The following is a 24,708-nucleotide window of genomic DNA, read 5'->3' on the forward strand; positions in this document are numbered from 1 at the left end:
TTTTCCTGAGTTTCCCTCTTTGCTATCAACTTGTCTTCTAGGTCACTCACTCGTTCTTCCACCTCGTTAACCCTCGTCGTTAGGACTTCTAGTTTGGATTGCATGAGTTGAATGAGTTCATCAATTGATTTTTAATTTCTGCCTGATTAGCTCTAAATTCTGCAGTCATGAAGTCTCTTGAGTCCTTTATACTTTTTTCTAGAGCCACCAGTAGGTGTATAATAGTGCTTCTGAATTGGCTTTCTGACATTGAATTGTAATCCAGATTTTGTAACTCTGTGGGAGAGAGGACTGTTTCTGATTCTTTCTTTTGAGGTGAGGTTTTCCTTCTAGTCATTTTGCTCAGTGCAGAGTGGCCAAAAGCAAGTTGTATTGGGAAAAAGAGAAAAAGAGAGGAGAGAAAGAAGGAAAGAAAAGAGAAAGAGAAAAAAAAGGGAAGAAAAAAAACGAAAAAAAAGAAAAAGAGGAAAAAGAGAAAGAAAAAGAAAGGAGGAAAAAAAGGGGGTGGGGGAAGGAAACAAATCAAAAAGCACAAAAAAAAAAAAAAAGAACCATGGGGGAGTATCTTCTGATTCTGTGTACTTTAAGTCCCTTGGCTTCTCCTGGAAGTTGTCAGTCTAGCTGGTGTTCTGGGGGAGGGGCCTGTTGTGCTGATTTTCAGGTGTTAGCACTTGGGGGAGCTGCTGTGCCCCTGCCTGGTGCAGGGCTCAGTGGGGGTTATTTACCCTGTGAGGCCGCAGGCGGAACAGCCCCAGTGGCGGGGCCAGCTCTGGAAACCTGGATTCAGCCCCTGCAGGAACTCGGTCTGCAGGGCCTGGAGGCTCCGGGGCGGGGCCGCTGATCTGCTCAGCTGGGGCAGGAGCGTCCTTGCTGTCCTGGGCCCTCCCGGCCTCTGCCTGTCCTGGGGGGAGGCGGGATCCTGGGCTGTGTCCCGGCGCCCTGTGCTCCGGAGCCTGCGCTGGTGGATTCGCGCTCCCGGGCCGCGCAACCCCCTCCGCGGAGCCGCCGCCCGAGCCTCCCCGAGCTGCTCCTGGAACCGCGCAGCCCCCTCTGCACGGAGCCTCTTCCTCCGCCCGAGCCCCTCCGAGCTGCTCCCGCCCCGCAGCCCCCTCCGCGGAGCCGCCCCCGAGCCCCTCCGAGCTGCTCCGGGTCCCGCCGTGCGCGCTGCAGCCCTTACGGAGCTCGGCGCACTCTCCTTGGCGCGCAGGTGTCTGTTAGTGTTCCAGGGAGCCCGAGGGCATCCCCGCCCTCCTGGGTCCTGCTCCAACTCCCCGCGAGCCCCTCTCCGCCCGGGAAGGTTGGTGCAGCTCCTGCTCCTCCTGGACGGGGCTCTCCTGTCCTGGGGACACTCGCCCTGGCCTCAGCCTGGCTCCTCGCGGGGCCCCTCCCCCTTGGAGGCCTTTGTTTTATTTATTTTTCCCCATCTTCCTACCTTGATAGATGCGCGAACTCTTCTCACTGTAGCATTCCAGCTGGTCTCTCTTTAAATCTCAGGCCGAATTGATAGATTTTCAGGATAATTTGAAGGTTTTCTAGGTAATTTGGTGGAGACAGGTGATTTGGGGACCCTACTCTTCCGCCATCTTGCTCCTCCCCCTTTCACTATTATTTATATTCCCCAAATGAATGAGACCATATAATGTTTGTCCTTCTCCAATTGACTTATTTCACTCATCATAATACCCTCTAGTTCCATCCATGTTGAAGCAAATGGTGGGTATTATAATTCTTGACTCTTAACAAATAAAAACTGAGCATTCTAGGGACATTATATATTACACTCTTTTGTGTAGGCCTTTGACAAGTTTATTATTGATCCATGTTGATATTAATAATTGCTATTTCATATATGATTTCATTTAGTTTTAATCTTTCATATAATTTTGCCTAGGACAGTTGGTTGGAAACTTACCCATTTTAACCTGGTTTCATTATCCTCTCATTTTTTTTTATTCCATAACTTTTCATCTTTTTTAAAGATTTTTATTTACTTATTCATGAAAGACACCGAGAGAGAGAGAGAGAGAGAGAGAGAGAGAGGCAGAGACACAGGCAGAGGGAGAAGCAGGCTCCATGCTGGGAGCCTGATGTGGGACTTGATCCCGGGACTCCAGGATCACGCCCTGGGCTGAAGGAAGGCGCTAAACTGCTACGCCACCCAGGGATCCCACTTTTCATCTTCTTAGATATTTTTATGTTAAACACATATATTTGTTGATTTTGTGACAAAATGAAAAATGAACAAAGAAGGCGAAGTCCCTTCTTTTTTTTGCATGTTGCAGTATAGCATTGAGGACAGAGTACAACAGTATAAATGTACAGGTGACGTAACGCTCTCAAGCATAGTCATATGAAGCAAAATTGTTTGGTATAAAAAGATAGACTGTCATAAATCAGCAAGATTTATAGAGCATGGTCTGCATGTACCTTTGCACATTGGATGAAATCAAGAATGAGGATTAGAGTATGCCCAATGTCTTTGTCAAAAGAGGGATCAACACCCAAATCCCAGGAATATCAATGAATGGCTGCCACTTAAGGGAAGGGAGAAAGGGGCTAACTTCACCCCCATCAGACCACATAGAAATAAATCAGCCAATTATGCAGGAGGCACATGAAAAATAAGTCTTCTATGCTTGATATTTCAAATGCCCACCTTTTGTTGTATTATGTATACTTGCTTTTGTGAAGTACTGGTTTTACCTTGCTCAATTTTTCTCCTGGGTCTACCATATAAAAGTTTTTGACATTATAAAGGTATCACTACTTTTGTTTTTTGGATGTGTTTAATTTTTTCTCCTATTATTTTTGCTGGGCATCAGGGGATATAATCAAGGTGGAATGCTGCCAGAAATAAGGGAGAATATCCTTCCTCAGAGTCTCTCAGGGGCACCTGAGCTTATTATTATTTTTTATTTCACGTCCCCCTCTCTCACTCTTTTTCTTTCCTCTTCTTAGATTTTTAAAAAATGTTTGTGAAATATACAGCAGAAGATGGCCATCTGAATATGGTGACCCAGTTCTATTTGTCCATGGAAGATGTAAGAATTGGCATTTCTGGGAGCCACTTCTGCATTTTGCAGGGGAAAGATCACTGACCTGACCTATTTGGGTTGGGTTCATCCTGGCATCATCAGGCTGACAAAGTTGAGAAAGGCAGGGGAATAACACAACCCAGGAGGCCATGCTGTCCTGTGGTTGTGTGACTTGTAGAGTGTGAACAGTCCCCATAGTAGGGTGCCAGGACTCATAAATCCCAAGCTGACACAATCCAGGGGCCAGAACTCAATCTAGGGAGGCCACTAAGAAGGGGATCTGGTTCAATTCCTGGGATGCCTTTGCAGCAAGATAAACACAATGGAAGAGGACAAGGAAGTCTCTGTGCCATGAGGTTTCAGAGGTAGCAGAGAGGCCACTTCCCTCTTCAGCATGTCTGACCATGTCTTTCTTCCATCTCCCTCCTGATCATTCCCCTTGCAGCACTGGCTATGCTTCTTTGACTTGAACATTGGAGACAACTACCTTCCTTGGGGCCTTTGCACTGGCCATTCTCTGCAGGTACACACTGCTACACAACCATGAAAATAGAATGTCCTATTCACACTCTGCTTTATCCCTGTTCTCCTTTTCTTCCTAGTACTTCTTACCATCTGAAAAGTTCTATAATTTTGTTACTTGCTTATCCATTCTTTCTCCATCACTGTAGGGACTTCTGTTCTTTAGCACTTTATGCTCATTGCTTAGTTAGTGCCTGAAACTTGGTCAGAGATTTATATTCCTGAAATATTTGAAGTATTTCTCAGTAAAATTATAAATATATGATTTCTTATGAAGGAATCTAATTTAAAAAACATGTCAGATGTGGCAGAGGAGATCCCCTAAAGGTGACCATACCACAAAAACTTATTAAGAAGTATTCCTGGGGGCATCTGTTTGGCTAGGTCCATTGAGCAGCTGACTCTTGATTTCAGCTCAGTTTTTTAAGAGATTTTATTTATTTGTTTGAGGGAGAGAGAGAGAGAGAGAGAGAGAGAGAGAGAGAGAGAAGGAGTGAGGCGGAGGGGAGGGAGGGAGAAGCAAGGAGCCCAATGTGTGACTCAATCCCACCACCCCAGGATCATGACCTGAACCAAAAGCAGACACCTACCCGACTGAGCCACCCAGGCACTCTCAGATTAGGTCTTGATCTAGGGTCATTGCATTGCTTCAAGCACCATGTTGGACTCCATGCTGGGGAATCAAAAACAGAACAAAACAAAAACAAAAAACAAAATAAGAAATATCTCTGGAGTTTCTCATGTTTTGTCACCCTCTCTAATTTTTCCCACTCATTTTCCCTCCTTTCCCCTATAATCCCTTTCACTATTTCTTATATTGCCCATATGAGTGAAACAATATAATGATTGTCCTTCTTGGATTGACTTACTTCACTCAGCAAAATACTCTCTAGTTATACTATATGTTGGCAAATCAAACGTCAATAAAAAAATATAAAATAAAATAAATTAAGTTATTGGTTATCACAGGGGAGAAAGTTCAGTAAAACATAAGATTCCAGCACACAAAAACCACTTTTCTACCATGGTTTATTGCATATTGTCATCCTTTTGTTGAAGCTACACTACCCAGCACTAGTGGAAATAAAATTTATATGGGATAAAAAAAAAAGAGGTATCTCTGGGCTGCAAAATATAAAATAGAGCATTTCAAGTCTTTGAGTAATGCAAATTTGTATGAATATCAGTTATGTTATTTCCCTATTTTTCCAGAAGTCAACTCCACCACATGGAATCAGGAAATGATACACAAATTTCTGAATTTTATCTTCTGGGATTTTCAGAGAAACCAGAACTACAGCCCCTCATATTTGGACTTTTCCTCTCCATGTACCTGATCACTGTGTTTGGAAATCTGCTCATCATCCTGTCCATCAGCACAGACCCCAATCTGCACACGCCCATGTACTTCTTCCTTGCCAACCTGTCCTTTGTAGACATTTGTTTCACCTCCACCACCATCCCCAAGATGCTGTGGAACATCCAGACTCAGAGCAAAGTCATAAGCTATGCAGGTTGCATTACACAGATTTATTTCCTCATACTCTTTGCTGTGTTGGATGTCTTTCTTCTGAGTGTGATGGCTTATGACCGGTATGTGGCCATCTGCCACCCCCTGCACTACATGGTCATCATGAACCCCCTGCTCTGTGGACTGCTGGTTCTGGTATCCTGGATAATATGTATCCTGAATTCCTTGCTACAGAGTTTAATGATGTTGCGGCTTTCCTTCTGTACACACTTGAATATCCCTCACTTTTTCTGTGAACTCAATGAAATGGTCCAACTTGCCTGTTCTGACACCTTTCTTAATAACTTGGTGATGTATTTTGCAGCTCTCCTGCTGGGTGGGGGTCCTTTTGCTGGGATCCTTTACTCTTATTCTAAGATCGTATCCTCCATACGTGGAATATCATCAGCTCAGGGCAAGTATAAAGCATTTTCCACCTGTGCATCTCACCTCTCGGTTGTCTGTTTATTTTATTGTACGATGCTTGGTGTGTACCTTAGCTCTGCTGCTACCCAGAGCTCCCACGCAAGTGCAGTGGCCTCGGTGATGTACACGGTGGTCACACCCATGCTGAACCCCTTCATCTATAGTCTGAGGAACAGAGACATAAAAATGGCTCTGAGAAGAATCATTGGGGTTCCAGTGATGTAAGGGCCAATTGTCACGGGGCTGTACAAGTGCCTGTGATTGCAGGACTCATAGTTGCAGAGCCAGTCTTTGATCAGACTGAGGAAGTAAAAATCTATACCTTCTATTTATTTCCTGGAATTTCCATTTCTTTGAATTAAACTGTCTTCATATATTTAAGTACCCCTTTTTTAAGCTTCAGCTCCTTCTGTTATACAGTTTCTCCTTTGTCCATTTTCAAAGGATCCAATGTTTTCCCCAACCTTGGATCACGAATGCCTAGAAATTTCTGTATCTTACATGGGACATGTTGGATTTCTTAAAAATAATTTCATTTCAAATGACTTGTATCATGTCAAATAAATTTTCCTTAGATTTCCCGAAAGAATAGTCATGGGTTGCGTTCTTCATATGGAAGAAACTCCACTTGTCCATTAAGCCCTTCAAGTAACTTTATTGTACAGGAGAATACAAAACCCCAATTTACACCCTGAAAATCTTTTCTGTCACTACCTTCACTCTTCTTACTGATAATGTGAATTCTAACACTGTTCTGTTTACGTCTTACGCTCCTGACAGGGATGCATAGGCTAGGGAAGCCGGGCACTCCCCTGTGCCCATGTGCTTGTGGACATTCCCACAGATTCTTCTCTGACCAGAGCCTCTGCTGTGTGCCTTTCATTCTTATTGTGATTGCAAGACATGCCGTAGCAACACCCATCAGAGAGCTCTAACAAACCATGTTTATTCCTCACGAGGCCTTGAGGGCATATGGGATGCCCAATGGTCATTCAAGGAGGTCTCAGAGATGGGAATACGTCAATCAGAAGGAGAGAGAGTGTAGCTGAGGATCTGCCTTTATTGAGGTCCATGGCCAGAGTGGGCTGTGGGTTCCCCCTTTTGTAGAATATTGTATGAGTAGAATTCAGGTGCTGAAAGGAAAAGCAGAGTCACTCATGTGTCAGTCTCAAGGTTACTCAGGGCTTTCTGAAGAGGTATTTCATGGCTGGGGCAAATTGAGTGCTTATCTGGTAATTGTGTCTCATCTGATGAGGTGTTTTTTCAACATAACTGTCTTTGAAATGGATGCCTCAGAAATAAAAAACTTAAAGTCAGGCACTTATATTACAATAAAAAAGATTAATGTCAGGCACTTACTCTACAAATACGCTCTTGTGTTTCTAAATTGGTCTCTTGCTTTTATTCTGTGATTCACCTAGATGTCCAGAAAGCCTATCATAGTCCCTGCAAACACTGATTAGCAAGTATATATCTCTCAAGGGAATCTACATGGAAAGACAAATCTGAATAAATAGATGGACTGGGTATGTTCTTAGCATCAAGATGAACATAAATATGATGAAGCAAAATTTCTAAATACTTATTTTGTTACTACACAAAATCTTTCTTTCTTTTTTCTCTTTTCTCCTTTCTTTCTTTCTTTCTTTCTTTCTTTCTTTCTTTCTTTCTTTCTTTCTTCTTTCTTTCTTTCTTTCTTCTTTTTTTTAAATTTATTTTTTATTGGTGTTCAATTTACTAACATACAGAATAACCCCCAGTGCCCGTCACCCATTCACTCCCACCCCCCGCCCTCCTCCCCTTCCACCACCCCTAGTTCGTTTCCCAGAGTTAGCAGTCTTTACGTTCTGTCTCCCTTTCTGATATTTCCCACACATTTCTTCTCCCTTCCCTTATATTCCCTTTCACTATTATTTATATTCCCCAAATGAATGAGAACATATAATGTTTGTCCTTCTCTGACTGGCTTACTTCACTCAGCATAATACCCTCCAGTTCCATCCACGTTGAAGCAAATGGTGGGTATTTGTCATTTCTAATAGCTGAGTAATATTCCATTGTATACATAAACCACATCTTCTTTATCCACTCATCTTTCGATGGACACCGAGGCTCCTTCCACAGTTTGGCTATCGTGGCCATTGCTGCTATAAACATCGGGGTGCAGGTGTCCCGGCGTTTCATTGCATTTGTATCTTTGGGGTAAATCCCCAACAGTGCAATTGCTGGGTCGTAGGGCAGGTATATTTTTAACTGATTGAGGAACCTCCTTTCTTCTTTCTTTCTTTCTTTTTCTTCTTTCTTTCTTTCTTCTTTCTTTCTTTCTTTCTTTCTTTCTTTCTTTCTTTCTTTCTTTCTTTCTTTCTCTTTCTCTCTTTCTATCACTGTTCATGCTGTACATCTATTTACTGAAGCATGAGGACATCAATGTCCACAATGAGAGGGTTTATTCTTTGAGGTGAAGGGTTGGTTAGTGTTTTGTATGTTTTATCACTGAATTATCTTCCTGTTTCTACTTGAAAATTTCCAATGTTACCTGCTATCATGACTCTTTCTGTTGGTACACAAAATGACTCCCTTTTCCCAATATTTGTCACAAATGCTAAGGGAGGGCAGATGAACAGTATTAATATCATCCATTTCCTATCTCCTTCCTGCTCAGAAATCCCTTCCCCCTGCATGACCTGAGGATGCTTCACAGGAGAGCTTGATGTCTTACCATTTATGTGGGTCAGGGTTACCAGTTCTGCACAAACATGCATGTCTTTCAAATTCTTCCAGGGACCTGGAAGAGAGCCCACATGTAGTTACTTGTTCATAAAATCATTGGAAATAAGCTTGAATGACAGAATGCTCATGAGTGCTCTCCTCATTTGTCAGAACATATGCTACAAATAAAAAGTAGCACATATTTTAATTGCCTCAAGTCTGATCACTTGGATTACTGTGTCAATTCTTGATATATAACAGGCTATCCTTGTCAAATGGAATATCATTTATGATGTGCACTGCTACATGCAAAGGTCAGGACAGAATTCTTGAGTCATTTTATGATGGAAAAATGTGCTTTTACTATAGCAAGGGTCAGGACTCATGGACAGAGAGAGCTGCATGGGGACTGTGAGGAAGACTGGTTATACACTTTTCAGCTTGTGGATGGAGGGTGGTAGAGATAACAAGTTTCTAAGGACTTTCTGTAGGCTGAATGTGAGGTTCACAGGACTTTAGAACTTGGCTATTGTCAAGTTAAGCTTGCTTTGAGTCTCTAATGAAATATAAACATTAAAACAACCATGTCTTACATAATTCCTTAAACTTGATCAGCAGTCAATTTATATTCCTGAGATATTTGAAGAATTTGTAAAACTATACAATATATGATTTGTTTTTTTTAAAAGATTTTATTTATTTATTCATGAGAGACACAGAGAGAGAGGCAGAGACACAGGCAGAGGGAGAAGCAGGCTTCATGCAGGGAGCTTGACGTGGGAGTCGATCTTGGGTCTCTAGGATCACATCCTGGGTTGAAGGTGGTGCTAAACCGCTGGGCCACCGGGGCTGCCCAGGTGATGAAGAATATATGAATCATGAAGAATATATGATTTCTTAGGAAAGAAGCTAGTTGGTAAAAAAATGATTAGATATGATGCAGTGGGTTCTTTAAAGGGGGCCATATCCATGCACAACATATTAAAATTAATTCATGGGCTACAAAATATAAAAAGTTGATTTTCAAATCTGTGATTAATGCAAGTCTTGATGTGGGAAACAAAGGCAAAAGAAATTCAGCTTAAATTAAATTTTGTAAGGCTTGCAGCCCATTGATATATACTTGAAACATGCAGAGCATGACCATTTTCATGGAAGGAAATCATGGCTGCTGTGAAGTATTAAAGTTTATGACTAAAAAGAGCTTTATCTTTTTTTTTAATAATAAATTTTTTATTGGTGTTCAATTTGCCAACATACAGAATAACACCCAGTGCTCATCCCGTCAAGTGCCCCCGTCAGTGCCCGTCACCCATTCACCCTGATCCCCCGCCCTCCTCCCCTTCCACCACCCCTAGTTCGTTTCCCAGAGTTAGGAGTCAAAAAGAGTTTTATCTTAAAAGCAGTTAGCCCCTTAGCATTCTGAAAACCTTGCTTCTAAATTCCTTAGAGACTTAGGCTATCCATAACCCTCACTGACTAAAAAGTACATAATCACTCCTCACAACCCCAGTGTAGCAGCTCTTTCTGCCCACAGGTCCTGTTTTGAGCTTTAATAAAATCACCTTTTTTGCAGCAAAGACATCTCAAAGATTCTGTTTTGGTCTTTGGCTCTGAATCTCACCAACATTCCAAAACTACATTAGTTTGAGTGGAAATCAGTCACGTTACTTCCTTCTTCCCAGAAGTCACTTCCACCACATGGAACCTAGCAAGGGAACAAAAATTTCAGTTTCTTCTTCTGGGATTATCAGAGGAACCAGAATTACAGCCCCTCCTATTTGGGATGCTCCTCTCCATGTACCTGATCACTGTGCTTGGAAACCTGCTCATCATCCTGGTCATCAGCACAGATCCCAGCCTCCTCACCCCCGTGTACTTCTTCCTCACCAACCTCTCCTTTGTCAACATCTGTTTCACCTCCACCACTGTCCTGAAGATGCTGCAGAATATCAAGACTCAGAGCAAGGTAATCACCTATGTAGCCTGCATCACACAGATGTACTTTATAGTAATCTTTACAGTGTTGGACATGGATCTTCTGGCCGTGATGACTTATGACTGACATGTGGCCATCTGTTACCCCTGCACTACATGGTCATCATGAACCCCTGGTTCTGTGTGTGGCTGGTTCTTGCGCCCTGGGTCATAGGTGTCTTGTATTTCTTGTTATAAACCTCAATGGTGTTGCAACTGTCCTTCTATAGAGAGGTGGAAATCCCTCCCTTTTTCTGTGAACTCAGTCAGATGACCCAACTTGCCTTTTCTGACATCTTTCTTAGTAAAATGGTAACGTATTTTGTAGCTACATTTCTGGGGTTGGTCCCCTCACTGGGATAATTTACTTTTATTCTAAGATAATCTCCATATGTGGAATCTCATCAGCTCAGGGCAAGTATAAAGCATTTTCCACCTGTGCTTCTCACCTCTTTGTTGTCTCCTTATTTTATTCTATGGACCTAGGAGTGTACCTTAGTTCTGCTGCTCCCCAGAGCTCCCACTCAAGTGCAGTAGCCTCAGTGATGTATGTGGTGGTCAACCCCATGCTGAACCCCTTCATCTTCAGCCTGAGTTTGTTTCTTATAGTTAAGTGTCTCTGATAAAACATTTGCAAAAATATCCCATTCTGTAGGTTGTCTTTTGGCTTTGTCCAGTGTTTCCTTCACTGTGCAAAAGATTTTATCTTGATGAAAGTCCTGATACTTCATTTTTTTTTTGCATTTGGAGACATGTCTAGCAAAAAGTTTCAGCAGCAGAGGTCAAAGAGGTTTCTGCTCGAGTTCTCCTCTAGGAATTTATTTTTTTTTAATTTTTTTTAATTTTTATTTATTTATGATAGTCACAGAGAGAGAGAGAGAGGCAGAGACACAGGCAGAGGGAGAAGCAGGCTCCATGCACCGGGAGCCCGACGTGGGATTCGATCCCGGGTCTCCAGGATCGCGCCCTGGGCCAAAGGCAGGCGCTAAACCGCTGCGCCACCCAGGGATCCCTCCTCTAGGAATTTAATGAATTCCTGCTGCACATTTAGGTCTTTTATTTGTTTTGAGTTTATCTTTGTGGATGCTGTAAGAAAATGACCCAGTTTCATTCTTCCATGTGGCTGCAATTTTTCCAACACCATTTGTTGAAGAGATTGTCTTTTTTCCATCGGATAGTCTTTCCTGCTTTGTTGAAGATTGATTGACTGTAGAGTTGAGGGTCCATTTCTGGGCTCCCTATTCTGTTCCTTTGATCTACGGCTCCATTTTTGTGCGAGTATTCTACTGTCTTAATGATTACAGCTTTTTAATAGAGCATGAAGTCCTAAATTTTGATGCCACCAGATTTGGTTTTCTTTTTCAACAGTCCTTTGCCTATTTGGGGGATTTTCTGGTTCCATGCAAATTTTAGAATCATTTGTTACAGCTCTGTGAAAAATGTCAATGGGAGGGAGGCAGGGCAAGAAGGCGGAAGAGTAGGGTCCCCAAGTCACCTGTCCCCACCAAATTACCTAGATAATCTTCAAATCATCCTGAAAACCTACAAATTCCGCTTGAGATTTAAAGAGAGAACAGCTGGAATGCTACAGTGAGAAGAATTCATGCTTCTATCAAGGTAGGAAGACGGGGTGGGGTAAGAAAGAAACAAAAAGCATCCAAGGGGGAGGAGCTGCATGAAGGCCGGGGCGAGTGCCCCCAGGACAGGAAAGCCCCATCCTGGAGAAGCAGGAGCTTCACCAATCTTCCTGGGCAGAAAGACGCTCTCAGGGAGTTAGAGCAGGACCCCAGGAGGGGCTGGGATGCCCTCAGGCTCCCTGGGACACTAACAGACTCCTGCGCCCCGGGGAGAGCGCACCACACCCCCAGGCTGAGCTTCCTAAAGGGCTGCAGCGTGCGCTAGGCTGGACCCGGGAGCAGCTCGGAGGGACTCGGGTGGTGGCTCCGCGCGGAGGGGGCTGCGCGGCCGGGAGCACAAATCCAACAGCACAGGCCGGGAGCACAGGGCACCGGGGACACAGCCCAGGATCCGGCCTCCCCCCGGGACAGGCAGAAGACAGGAGGGCACAGGACAGCAAGGACACTCCAGCCTCCGGGCGGGCGGCAACGAGCTGAGCACATCAGTGGCCCCGCCCCCGGAGCATCCAGGCCCCTGCAGACTGAGAGCTCCGTAGTTGCTGCAGGAGCTGAATCCAGCTGCTACTGTTGATGTTCCTCCTGGGGCCTCACAGGATAAACAACCCCCACTGAGCCTCACAGTGGCCTCACCGGATAAACAGCTTAAACATCTTTCACTGAGCCCTGCACCAGCCTGGGGGCTAAGCAGCTCCCCCAAGAGCTAACTCCTGAAAATCAGCACAGCAGGCCGCTCCCCCAGAAGACCAGCTAGACGGACAGGGGAAAAACAAATTATTGACCAAGCAGCACTGGAAAGTTCCAGGGGAAGTCGAGGGACTTACAGTATACAGAATCAGAGGTTACTCCCCCTTGTTTTTTTTTTATTTCTGTTTGTTTACCCCCTTTTTCTTTTCTTCTCTTTTTTTCCTTCTTTTTTTCTTTTTTCTTTTTCTTTTTCTTTTCTTCTTTCTCTTCTCTCTTTTTCTCCTTTTCCCAATACAATTTGTTTTTGGCCACTCTGCACTGAGCAAAATGACTAGAAGGAAAACCTCACCTCAAAAGAAAGAATCAGAAACAGTCCTCTCTCCCACAGAGTTACAGAATTTGGATTACAATTCAATCTCAGAAAGCCAATTCAGAAGCACAATTATAAAGCTACTGGTGGTTCTAGAAAAAAAGCATAAAGGACTCAGGAGACTTCATGACTGCAGAATTTAGATCCAATCAGGAAGAAATTAAAAATCAATTAAATAAGATGCAATCCAAACTAGAGGTCCTAACGACTAGGGTTAACAAGGTAGAAGAAAGAGTGAGTGACATAGAAGACAAGTTAATGGCAAAGAGGGAAACTGAGGAAAAAAGAGACAAACAAAAGACCATGAGGATAGATTAAGGGAATTAAATGACAGCCTCAGAAAGAAAAATCCCAAAGATTTTGAACAGTTGTATCTTCATTCTCATTCGTGTCCATGAATCTTTTTAATTGTTCCCTAATTTCCTGGTTGACCCTTACATCTTTAAGCAGGATGGTCCTTAACCTCCACGTGTTTGAAATCCTTCCATACTTCTTCTTGTGATTTAGTTCTAATTTCAAAGCATTATGGTCTGAGAATATGCAGGGGAGGATCCCAATCTTTTGGTATCAGTCCAGACCTGATTTGTGACCCAGTATGTGGTCCATTCTGGAGAAAGTTCCATGTGAATTTGAGAAGAATGTGTATTCAGTTGAGTTTGGATGTAAAGTTCTGTAAATATCTGTGAAATCCATCTGGTCCAGTGTATCATTTTCAGCTCTTGTTTCTTTGGAGATGTTGTGCTTAGATTTGTCAATTACAGGAAGCTGTGTTCCAGATCCCAGTATAAGTGTATTATTATCTAAGTATGTCTTTACTTTGGTTATTAATTGAGTGATATACTTGGCAGCTCCCACATTATGGGCATAAATATTCATGATTGTTAGGTCCTCTTGTTGAATAGATCCTTTAAGTATGATATAGTGTCCCTCTTCATCTTTTACTACAGTCTGGGAAAACTTTAATTTATCTGATATGAGGATGGCTACCCCTTCTTTCTTTTGAGGACCTTTTGAGTGGTAAATGGCTCTCCAACTTTTTATTTTCAGGCTGTAGGTGTCCTTACGTCTAAAATGAGTCTCTAGTACACAGCAAATAGATGGGTCTTGCTTTTTTATCCAGTCTGAAACCCTGTGCCTTTTTATGGGATTGTTAAGCCCATTCACATCCAGAGTTACTATTGAAAGATATGAATTTAGTGTCATCATGATACCTATTCAGTCCCTCTTTTTTTTTTTTGGATTGTTTCCTTGAACTTTGTCCTTCTTTTACAGAGTCGCCCTTAATATTACTTGCAGAGCTGGTTTGGAGGTCACATATTTTTTCAGTTTCTTATTTATTTATTTATTTATTTATTTATTTATTTATTTATTTATTTTTAATAATACATTTATTTTTTATTTTTTATTTTTTTATTTATTTTTAATTTATTTTTTATTGGTGTTCAATTTACTAACATACAGAATAACCCCCAGTGCCCGTCACCCATTCACTCCCACCCCCCGCCCTCCTCCCCTTCTACCACCCCTAGTTAGTTTCCCAGAGTTAGCAGTCTTTACGTTCTGTCTCCCTTTCTGATATTTCCCACACATTTCTTCTCCATTCCCCTATATTCCCTTTCACTATTATTTATATTCCCCAAATGAATGAGAACATATAATGTTTGTCCTTCTCCGACTGACTTACTTCACTCAGCATAATACCCTCCAGTTCCATCCACATTGAAGCAAATGGTGGGTATTTGTCATTTCTAATAGCTGAGTAATATTCCATTGTATACATAAACCACATCTTCTTTATCCATTCATCTTTCGATGGACACCGAGGCTCCTTCCACAGTTTGGCTATCGTGGCCATTGCTGCTATAAACATCGGGGTGCAGGTGTCCCGGCGTTTCATTGCATTTGTATCTTTGGGGTAAATCCCCAACAGTGCAATTGCTGGGTCGTAGGGCAGGTATATTTTTAACTGTTTGAGGAACCTCCACACAGTTTTCCAGAGTGGCTGCACCAGTTCACATTCCCACCAACAGTGTATGAGGGTTCCCTTTTCTCCGCATCCTCTCCAACATTTGTTGTTTCCTGCCTTGTTAATTTTCCCCATTCTCACTGGTGTGAGGTGGTATCTCATTGTGGTTTTGATTTGTATTTCCCTGATGGCAAGTGATGCAGAGCATTTTCTCATATGCATGTTGGCCATGTCTATGTCTTCCTCTGTGAGATTTCTGTTCATGTCTTTGACAAAATACAGCATCCATTCCTGATCAAAACTCTTCAGAGTGTAGGGATAGAGGGAACATTCCTCGACATCTTAAAAGCCATCTATGAAAAGCCCACAGCAAACATTTATTTTTTATTGGTGTTAAATTTGCCAACATACAGAATAACACCCAGTGCTCATCCCGTCAAGTGCCCCCCTCAGTGCCCGTCTCCCATTCACCCCCACCCCCCGCCCTCCTCCCCTTCCACCACCCCTAGTTCGTTTCCCAGAGTTAGGAGTCTTCATGTTTTGTCTCACTTTCTGATATTTCCTACCCATCTTCTCCCTTCCCTTCTATTCCCTTTCACTATTATTTATATTCCCCAAATGAATGAGACCATATAATGGTTGTCCTTTTCCGATTGACTTCTTTCACTCAGCATAATACCCTCCAGTTCCATCCACGTTGAAGCAAATGGTGGGTATTTGTCATTTCTAACAGCTGAGTAATATTCCATTGTATACATAAACCACATCTTCTTTATCCATTCATCTTTCAATGGACACCGAGGCTCCTTCCACAGTTTGGCTATTGTGGAATAGAAGGGAAGGGAGAAGAAATGTGTGGGAAATATCAGAAAGGGAGACATAGCGTAAAGACTGCTAACTCTGGGAAACGAACTAGGGGTGGTAGAAGGGGAGGAGGGCGGGGGGTGGGAGTGATTGGGTGACGGGCACTGGGGGTTATTCTGTATGTTGGTAAATTGAACACCAATAAAAAAATAATAAATAAAATAAAAAAATAAAGAAAAGAAAAAAAGAACTGAAAGGATTGTTCCAGAAATGTCTATTATGGAGTCTAGGGGATCCTTACTAAAACAGAATCAAGAGAGTACAGTTAGCTTATGTTTTCTTTAAGGGAAATCCCCAAATTTACACAAAAGTGGAGGACTACTGTAATGAGCTCCTATGTCCCTAACATGCAGCTGCAGCATTTCTCAACATCCTTCACACTTGCTGAGGTACTAGACGAGGCTCAGGTAAAAAGGACTTAGCTGTCCCAAGGCATAACAGAGCTTCCAGAAGAGATGAGACTCTAAGGGTCAAAGCTAGGTATGTCATCAGCTAACTTGAAAGAGCATGAACTGGAAATATCTAGAATAGACTGTAATTTAACCCTTAGCCTAAATAAACCACATAATATGATCTACTCAATCTATACCTTGTTTGAATTCCAAAATTTCCTTGCAAACAAGCAAATACTTGGGAGTAGCCAGGATGTCTGTGATATCATGAGGCCACACCAAGCTCACCTAACTTTCCTATAGCCCAGTAATATCACTTAGTTGGCACTCTGCCCACTTGGCTGCATTCCACTTGAAAAAAGGGCATCCTATGTTTTATTTTTAAAATCTTTACTAACAAATTGTGAAAGTAAAACTATGTCAGGAAAATCTCAGCATTAATTAAAGAAGTTACAGTTTTATTAACTGTAATGCTTTAAAAAAAAGAAAAATGTGAATTTAATGTCATCATGATACCTATTCAGTCCCTGTTTTTGTAGATTGTTTCTTTGGACATCGTCTTTCACAGAGTCCCCCTTAATATTTCTTGCAGAGCTGGTTTGGTGGTCACATAGTCTTTCAGTTTCTGCCTATCCTGGAAGCTCTTCATCTCTCCTTCTATTTTGAATGAGAGCCTTGCTGGATAAAGTATTCTTGGCTGCAGACCCCAGAAATAAAACCATGATTATATGGTCAATTAATCTATGACAAAAGAGGCAAGAATATGGGGAAAAGACAATCTTTTCAGTAAATGGTGCTGGAAAACTAGAGCTACATGTAAAATAATGAAACTGGACCACATTCTAATAGCATATACAAAAATAACTGAAAAAGGATTAAAAAACCTAAATAGCCTAAAACCATAAAAATCCTATTGAGAGCACATGCAGTAATTTCTCTGACGTGAGTCATAGCACATTTTTCTAGATAAGCCTCCTAAGGTTAGAGAATCAAAAGCAGAACTACTATTGGGACAATATCAAACTTAGAGGCTTTTACACATCAAAGTAAACAAACAATAAAACAAAAAGTGGTCAGGTGACATAGCTATATCTTTGAGTCAGACACTGGAGACTGTCACTCACAACAGCTCAGAGGCTCAGTGTGGGCTTTGATGTGCCTACATGAGAGGTTATGTACATTGGAGAGATGTCCACTCCAGGGGGATGGACCCATTGGTAGAAAGGGAATATGCACCTGGATCCCAAGGTGGACACATGGGAACTGAAATGGCAGAAAATTTTCCTTTGTTTTTAGGCCCTTGGTTTCAGTGGAGCTGGATTGTTTAGAGAACTGAGCAATATGAAAGTAATTTACTTAATAAGGTGCTCTGAGAATTCAGTCTCTGAATCCACCTTCTCAGGGCTCACCTGCTGTTCATCAACTGCAGGCCAAGAGCATCCTCCTCTTGGTGCCTCTCTGAGATGTCCAACCACTCCAAAGAACCAGCACCTGACCCCATTTCTTGTCCTTTCTACATCAACTGTCCTTGGCAGGAAGGACCAGTAGAGCCACATCCATTGGATGAGGCATCAGAAGAAGCCAGAACAGTCCAGTAAGTACTCTGGGAAAATTGTGTGGAGAGAAGGAAAGTTTTATTAACCATGTCTTCTGGGGAAACAGTCAGATTGATGAGATAGTGTGATGGGACTGATTCCAAAATTGCCCACTTCATGCCTGCAGAGGATTCTTTTTTTTTTACATGTTTTAATTGAAATTCAATTTTCCAACATATAGTATAACACCTAGTGTTCATCCCATCAAGTACCCTCCTTAGTGCCTGCCACCCAGTTACCCCATACCACCACCCACCTCCCCTTCTGCAACCCTTTGTTTGTTTCCCAGAGTTAGGAGTCTATCATGGTTTGTCTCCCTCTCTAATTTTTCCCACTCAGTCCCCCTCTTTTCCCTTATAATCCTTTTCACTATTTCTTATATTCTTTTTTTTTAATTTTTATTTATTTATGATAGTCACATCAGAGAGAGAGAGAGAGACAGGCAGAGACACAGGCAGAGGGAGAAGCAGGCTCCATGCACCGGGAGCCCGACGTGGGATTCAATCCCGGGTCTCCAGGATCGCACCCTGGGCCAAAGGCAGGCGCCAAACTGCTGCGCCACCCAGGGATCCCTCTTATATTCTTCATATGAGTGAAACCATATGATGATTGTCCTTCTCAGATTGACTTACTTCACTCAGCATAATACCCTCCAGTTCCACCCACGTTGAAGCAAATGGTGGGTATTCGTCTTTTCTGATGGCTCAGTAATATTCCAATGTGTATGTAGACCACATCTTCTTTACCCATTCATCTTTCAATGCACATTATGGCTCTTCCACAGTTCAGCCACTGTGGACATTGCTGCTATGAACATTGGGGTACAGGTGTCCTGACATTTCACTACATCAATATCTTTGGGGTAAACACCCAGTAGTAGGGGATCCCTGGGTGGCGCAGCGGTTTGGCGCCTGCCTTTGGCCCAGGGCGCGATCCTGGAGACCCGGGATCGAATCCCACATCGGGCTCCTGGTGCGTGGAGCCTGCTTCTCCCTCTGCCTGTGTCTCTGCCTCCCTCTCTCTCTCTCTCTGTATGACTATCTTAGATAAATAATAATAAAAAAAATTAAAACACCCAGTAGTATAATTGCTGGATCATAGAGTATCTCTATTTTTAACTTCTTGAGGAACCTTCACACTGTTTTCCAAAGTGAGAATACCAGTTTGCAGAGGATTCTTGCTCCCCATTCCTTCTCAGCCCTTCTTGTTTCTCTTCTCAGAGCATCATTGCAGGGCCCCTCTCCTCCTGCAGGAACCAACCTTCCCTTATGTCTGCTCTCCTCTCGGGTTCTGCTTTATTCCAACATTAGCCTTTCCTCTTATTTGTGAAGCATTGACTGCCTAAGACAGCCCTGCAGAGTGAGAATAGCCTTGACTTGCAGTCAGGCAGATGTGAGTTGCAATCGCCCCTTTCTATCTAGTGCCTGATGGACTTGGAAATGTTTCTTTTATTCTGTGGATATTGTTCCCATCAGCACAAGAGTAAATATAAAGAGGTCTCAGAGAATGCTTATGGGAGGGCAAATGTGATGGATTGAGAGTCCATGCCATGGTGGCATCTGAAAAACATCATTTATCTACTCATTCACTCATTCACATGACATTTTCCAAAAGAATTTTAAGGAACCTACACAAAACTTAGAACAAACCAAAACACCTTAAACATATATGATAAGAGAAATAGTGTGGCCAAGAGAAAGGAGACATAAAACTAGGTGAATAATTACATGAGCAAACCAAATATCTACCATGAAATGTTACATTGTTGCCAAAATTGGGCCCTTGATATGACTGAGAATTCCAGTGAAGGTAGAGGACTGTGTTTGTGCTGTTAGGATGAAATATGGCTACATAAATACATAGAAAAATTAAGAAGGAATAGTGTCCCTATTCCTTTAGGGGTTAATTTGTCTCCCTCATTGAAGAAGGGGCATGATGTCTCTATGCTAATATGATGGACAAGGGTCTATTCCATCTCTGCTTCCACACCCACACTATGTGGTTTTCCAAGATATGTCATCTATGGGAGTTCCAGTGTCATGTATGAATTCTAGGCAAGAAGGAGATATAAAATGGAAAGTCTTCTAAAGGGCATTCTAGTATTCCCATTCAGCAATTCTCATACTCTCTACCCACTGTCTGTGATTGAAAAAGAAGTTGGGAAATATAGTATCTTAGCTGGCATATGATCACCTCCAAATTTAATCAGATTCCAATAACATGGAAGAAGAGAATGGATTTGTTATGTCAGCAATCTCTAGCCCAGTGATCAATTGGAAGGGTCACAGTATCCATAATGTGACAACAAATAATCACTTGAGAGAAGCATGACACTTTCTGACACTAAGGAAATAAAGACAGTGACCTCCTCAATTCTCATTGTGTGATGGAAGGAGCAATTTGTGCAGCCAATTTTCTTCACAGAATCCAAGATGCAATTTAAAGTTCTTGAAATGTTTCTTAATGCAAGCTAGAGGCATCACACATAGAGTAAGAGCCACAGAAGGGAAGAGGTGAAGCAGGAGCACTATTATCATGGCTCAAGTATTAAAGTGACTGGGTGATGGGCACTGAGGGGAGAACTTGATGGGATGAGCCCTGGGTATTATACTATATGTTGACAAATCGAACTCCAATCAAAAAATATACAAAAAAATAAAGTGTATTGAAAAAAATCAGCAGTAAAACTTGATCAAATTTAAAGGTACCTAATCCATCTCAGCTACAAGACTATTCAGATTCTTGAGTAGTGAAAACTAATTGCACAGTCTTGGTTAGCTGTACTAATATTAATTTTGGTGGCTCCAAATAACAAGTCACCATCTGATACTACTTTGATACTCAAATTAATATTTCCTGGACCTGTTGTAATTTCTATGTACTGATCTTACATGATTTTCACAAGAAAGATTTCTGTGCCCTGTTGGGTGTAACCTGAGTGAATGGGTGACGGGCACTGGGGGTTATTCTGTATGTTAGTAAATTGAACACCAATAAAAAATAAATTAAAAAAAATTGTTATCAGACCCAGGATGGGTATCATTTTCCTGTCTTTCATCCTTGGAATTATTTTCATTTTTTTGGTCCTCCCTCACTATCTATATGAGAGCCATGGGGATGGTCTTGGAATTATCTTAGGTGAGGCTGAGTGCATTCAGGGGCATCACCATATCTCTGAATGAAAGTACTAGAATTCTTATGGGCCTTGAACCCATGTGTATCTCATTCCCTTTGAGTGTAGGGAAATCCTAATTAGGGACTCTGGGATTGTTTCCTTGGGCATCTTTCAGAGTGGAGCCTTAAGCTGAAAAAGGAATTGCTCTCCTTACAAAAGAACCCCTGTGTCTGTGGTACAGACATGTACCACATGTAGTAAGGGAATTTAACAAGGAAGCAAAGGTTCACTTCCTTTTTCAAAATCAGAAACTATTTTTTACATTCCTAGATACTGTTAGTTGTCCCCAGTAATTTCAATTCTTTTGTGAAATATTGGGCCTTTGGAATTCCCTACGCTATCATTTTCCTTGACACTATCTTGTGATTGTCTATCTTTTTAAAACATGTATATAATGTATATATGTATATGTATATCAAAACTTTCAGTCCTACCTTTAAAAACAAAACATGCCCAAGTATAACAATGGCCTAATGCGTGGTGCTTCTTCATTTTTAAAAATAGTATTTAGGGCAGCCCAGGTGGCTTAGCAGTTTAGTGCTACCTTCAGCCCAGGGTTTGATCCTGGAGACCCGAGATCAAGTCCCACATTCATGCTTCCTGCATGGAGCCTGCTTCTCCCTCTGCCTGTGTCTCTGCCTCTCTCTCTCTCTCTCTGTGTCTCTCATGAATAAATAAAAACTTTTTAAAAATAGTATTTAAAGAAATTCTACTCAAAAATAAAAGAAAGAAGGCATAATGGCAGATTTTCCCATGACAAAAACAGTGTTACAAACAAACATGCAAAATAATATAATCTGAATCATAGAAACTAGACAAATCATTGTGAAAGTTGTAGGTATTTCCATTAGAAAACTAAATATAGGATTCATACCCAGTGTTTGGAATAGTCAAGGCCAGTGTATGACAATATTTTACTCCACAGAGATGGCAGAGAAAAGAAAACCTGTAATTATTGGGCTCTCTTTTTGCCTACATATCAAGTAAGGAGGTTTGAAGGAAGGTGTAGAAGAAAATAAAGGTGAGGAGATAAGAGTTAAAGGACTAGAAGCTACAGATTTTCTAGAACAACACTATTGAGTCATGAATGAGCAGGGGGAAAAAAACCATGACCTTCTCACAATGTGGATTCTGATTCAGCAAGTCCGAATGCAGCCTGGGACTCTGCATTCAAAGAAGCCCTGGGCAATGCTGCTCCTGCTGGTATACAGACCACACTCTGAGTACCTAGGCTATAGGGGGGAATGACTGCTGTGGAACTGCGATTACATTCCAGAAAGCAGTGGCACCAGAAGGAATGATGGAAGCATTTCAAATTCCCCAAAACAAGGCAATTATAACAGGGTAGTACTTTATTATCCATTTGCCTGAAATTAAAGACAATCACATTTTTGTGCTGTCAAGGTGAAGGTAATTGAATGTTGATTTTTCTCTTTCCTGTTAGTTATTTCATCCACATGAAATCAGGAAATCAAACACATGCTTCAGAATTTCTCCTCCTGGGATTTTCAGAGAAGTCAGAGATTCAGTTCATGCTCTTTGGGTTGTTCCTGTCCATATACTTGGTCTCGTTCACTGGGAATCTGCTCATCATCCTGGCCATCTGCTCAGACTCCCGTCTCCACACACCCATGTATTTCTTCCTTGCCAACTTGTCCTTTGCTGACATCTGTTTCACCTCCACCACAGTCCCCAAGATGCTGGTGAACATCCAGACTCAGAGCAAAACCATAACATATGAAGGATGTCTCAGCCAGATATTTTTTTTCTTTGTGTTTGGATGCCTGGACAATTTACTCCTGACCGTGATGGCCTATGACCGCTTTGTGGCCATCTGTCACCCCTTGCACTACTCACTCATCATGAACCCGCAGCTCTGTGGGTTGCTGGCCCTGGGGTCCTGGTGCATCAGTGTAATGGGCTCCCTTTTCGAGACCTTGACCCTTTTGAGGCTACCCTTCTGCACAAACATGGAAATATCACACTTTTTTTGTGATCTTCCTGAAGTCTTGAAGCTTGCCTGTTCTGACACCCTTATCAATAACATAGTGGTGTATTTTGTGACTATTGTCCTAGGTGTTTTTCCTCTCTCTGGGATCCTTTTTTCTTATTCTCAGATTTTCTCCTCCATCTTGAGAATTTCCTCAACTGCAGATAAGTACAAAGCCTTTTCCACATGTGGGTCTCACCTCTCAGTGGTCTGCTTGTTCTATGGCACAAGCCTAGGGGACTACCTCAGTTCTGCAGCAACTACATCCTCCAGGACAAGTCTGGTGGCCTCAGTGATGTACGCCATTGTCACCCCTATGCTGAACCCCTTCATCTACAGCTTGAGGAATGGGGACATGAAGGGGGCCCTGGGTAGGTTGGTGCCTCTCAGCATCAGGACCATTACAGGACTCTCCTGAGTCACCGGCATACAATATGAAGGCCCAGAGATCCTGGCTTCCTCCATTCAATATTTTTATTTTTTTCCCCAGGTGTACACATTTTAAAGCAGTTCTCTCCTTGGGTCTTCCTGTCTTCTCTATTTTTGTTCAGGTTATATCTTAGGTTCCCCTTTTCACTTTATAACCAGTCATCTTCATTTAGTGTGAATATACTAAGTATTTTCTCAGTAATCTTCAGATAATTTGGATTTCTTTTAAAAAATAAGTCAAACATCATGTAGTTAATATCTATCCTCAGAGTGATGGGATGTGTGCCTATTTTGGAAATGTCCTGAAAATTCATTCCAGAGATGTTTTCTCAGGTCACATGAATAAAATCAACGGAAAGATCTGACCCCCTCCCTTTTTTCCCAATCTGATTTACTTTCCTTCCAGTCACATCAACTTTACTAAATTTCTTTGCTTGTCCACAATACAGACTCCTTTAATTTCAGAACTATCTCTTAACTAAATTTGAAACTACAGTGTCTAGTACAGTTCTCAGGATGGAGTTTATTCTCAGTGAATCCTTGTTGAGTAAAAAATTAAATACAGTCAAAACCCAAAAATAAAAATATACTGATTTAATGAAAGCTTTTGAGCTAGAAAAGAAATTTGGTGGGATTTTTGTTTGTTTTTAGTAGGCTCCATGCCCAGCATCAAGACCATGGAAGAGACTGAACCCAAGACCCTAAGATCAAAAAGTCAGCAGTTTAACTCACTGAGCCATGCAGATGCCCCCAAAATTTGGTTATTGATATGGATCTTGATAACAAAAAATAATAATAACACTCTATAAATGTTTTTACACATTACCTCATGTAAGTTTTTTAATACCATTTACAGAAGAAGAAGCAGAGCTTACGCTATCTAGCTGACTCACTCAAGGTCAAGGCTGTGGTGAAAAGGCTCAACCCTTCTGAGGTCTGTGAGGGCTGCCTGGTTCAGACTGTCTCTCAGGCATCACATTATGTTGCCTCCAGACAAATCTTTAATAATTGTTTCATCCCTAACATATAAATGTTTGCTTCTAGAAATCAGCTCCCCAGCTAAGAAATAAGAAATGTTCAGTCTCTGGGGGCTGCAGCCTTAGAAATAAATCACACCCCATGCTGAGATTTATTAAGGTTTCCCTAATATTATCATTTCACTTCATTTGATTGGTACAATGTTTAGCATATTTTCACATTTATATATTTATTCACATGTATTTATTTTTTTGTTTTTTTAATAATAAATTTATTTTTATTTTATTTATTGGTGTTCAATTTGCCAACTTACAAAATAACACCCAGTGCTCATCACGTCAAGTGCCCCCCTCAGTGCCTGTCACCCATTCACTCCCACCCCCTGCCCTCCTCCCCTTCCACCACCCCTAGTTCGTTTCCCAGAGTTAGGAGTCTTTATGTTCTGTCTC

General features: G+C 41.8%; 2 protein-coding genes and 1 pseudogene across 2 annotated transcripts; all 3 read left to right on the forward strand.

Moving 5' to 3' along the window:
* Positions 1-4,785: 4,785 nt before the first annotated feature.
* LOC144289333 (olfactory receptor-like protein OLF4) lies at positions 4,786-5,718 on the forward strand. Its single transcript, XM_077857485.1, has one exon. It carries the CDS (start codon positions 4,786-4,788, stop codon positions 5,716-5,718), a length of 933 nt encoding a protein of 310 aa, XP_077713611.1.
* Positions 5,719-8,037: 2,319 nt separating this feature from the next.
* On the forward strand, positions 8,038-10,802 carry LOC144291115 (olfactory receptor-like protein OLF4; annotated as a pseudogene).
* Positions 10,803-22,319: 11,517 nt separating this feature from the next.
* LOC144291116 (olfactory receptor 7C1-like) lies at positions 22,320-23,270 on the forward strand. Its single transcript, XM_077860848.1, has one exon. The coding sequence runs from the start codon at positions 22,320-22,322 to the stop codon at positions 23,268-23,270; it is 951 nt and encodes a 316-aa protein (XP_077716974.1).
* Positions 23,271-24,708: the final 1,438 nt, after the last annotated feature.

Source organism: Canis aureus, chromosome 19 (genome assembly GCF_053574225.1).
Source record: "Canis aureus isolate CA01 chromosome 19, VMU_Caureus_v.1.0, whole genome shotgun sequence".
NCBI classification, from domain to species: Eukaryota; Metazoa; Chordata; class Mammalia; order Carnivora; family Canidae; genus Canis; species Canis aureus.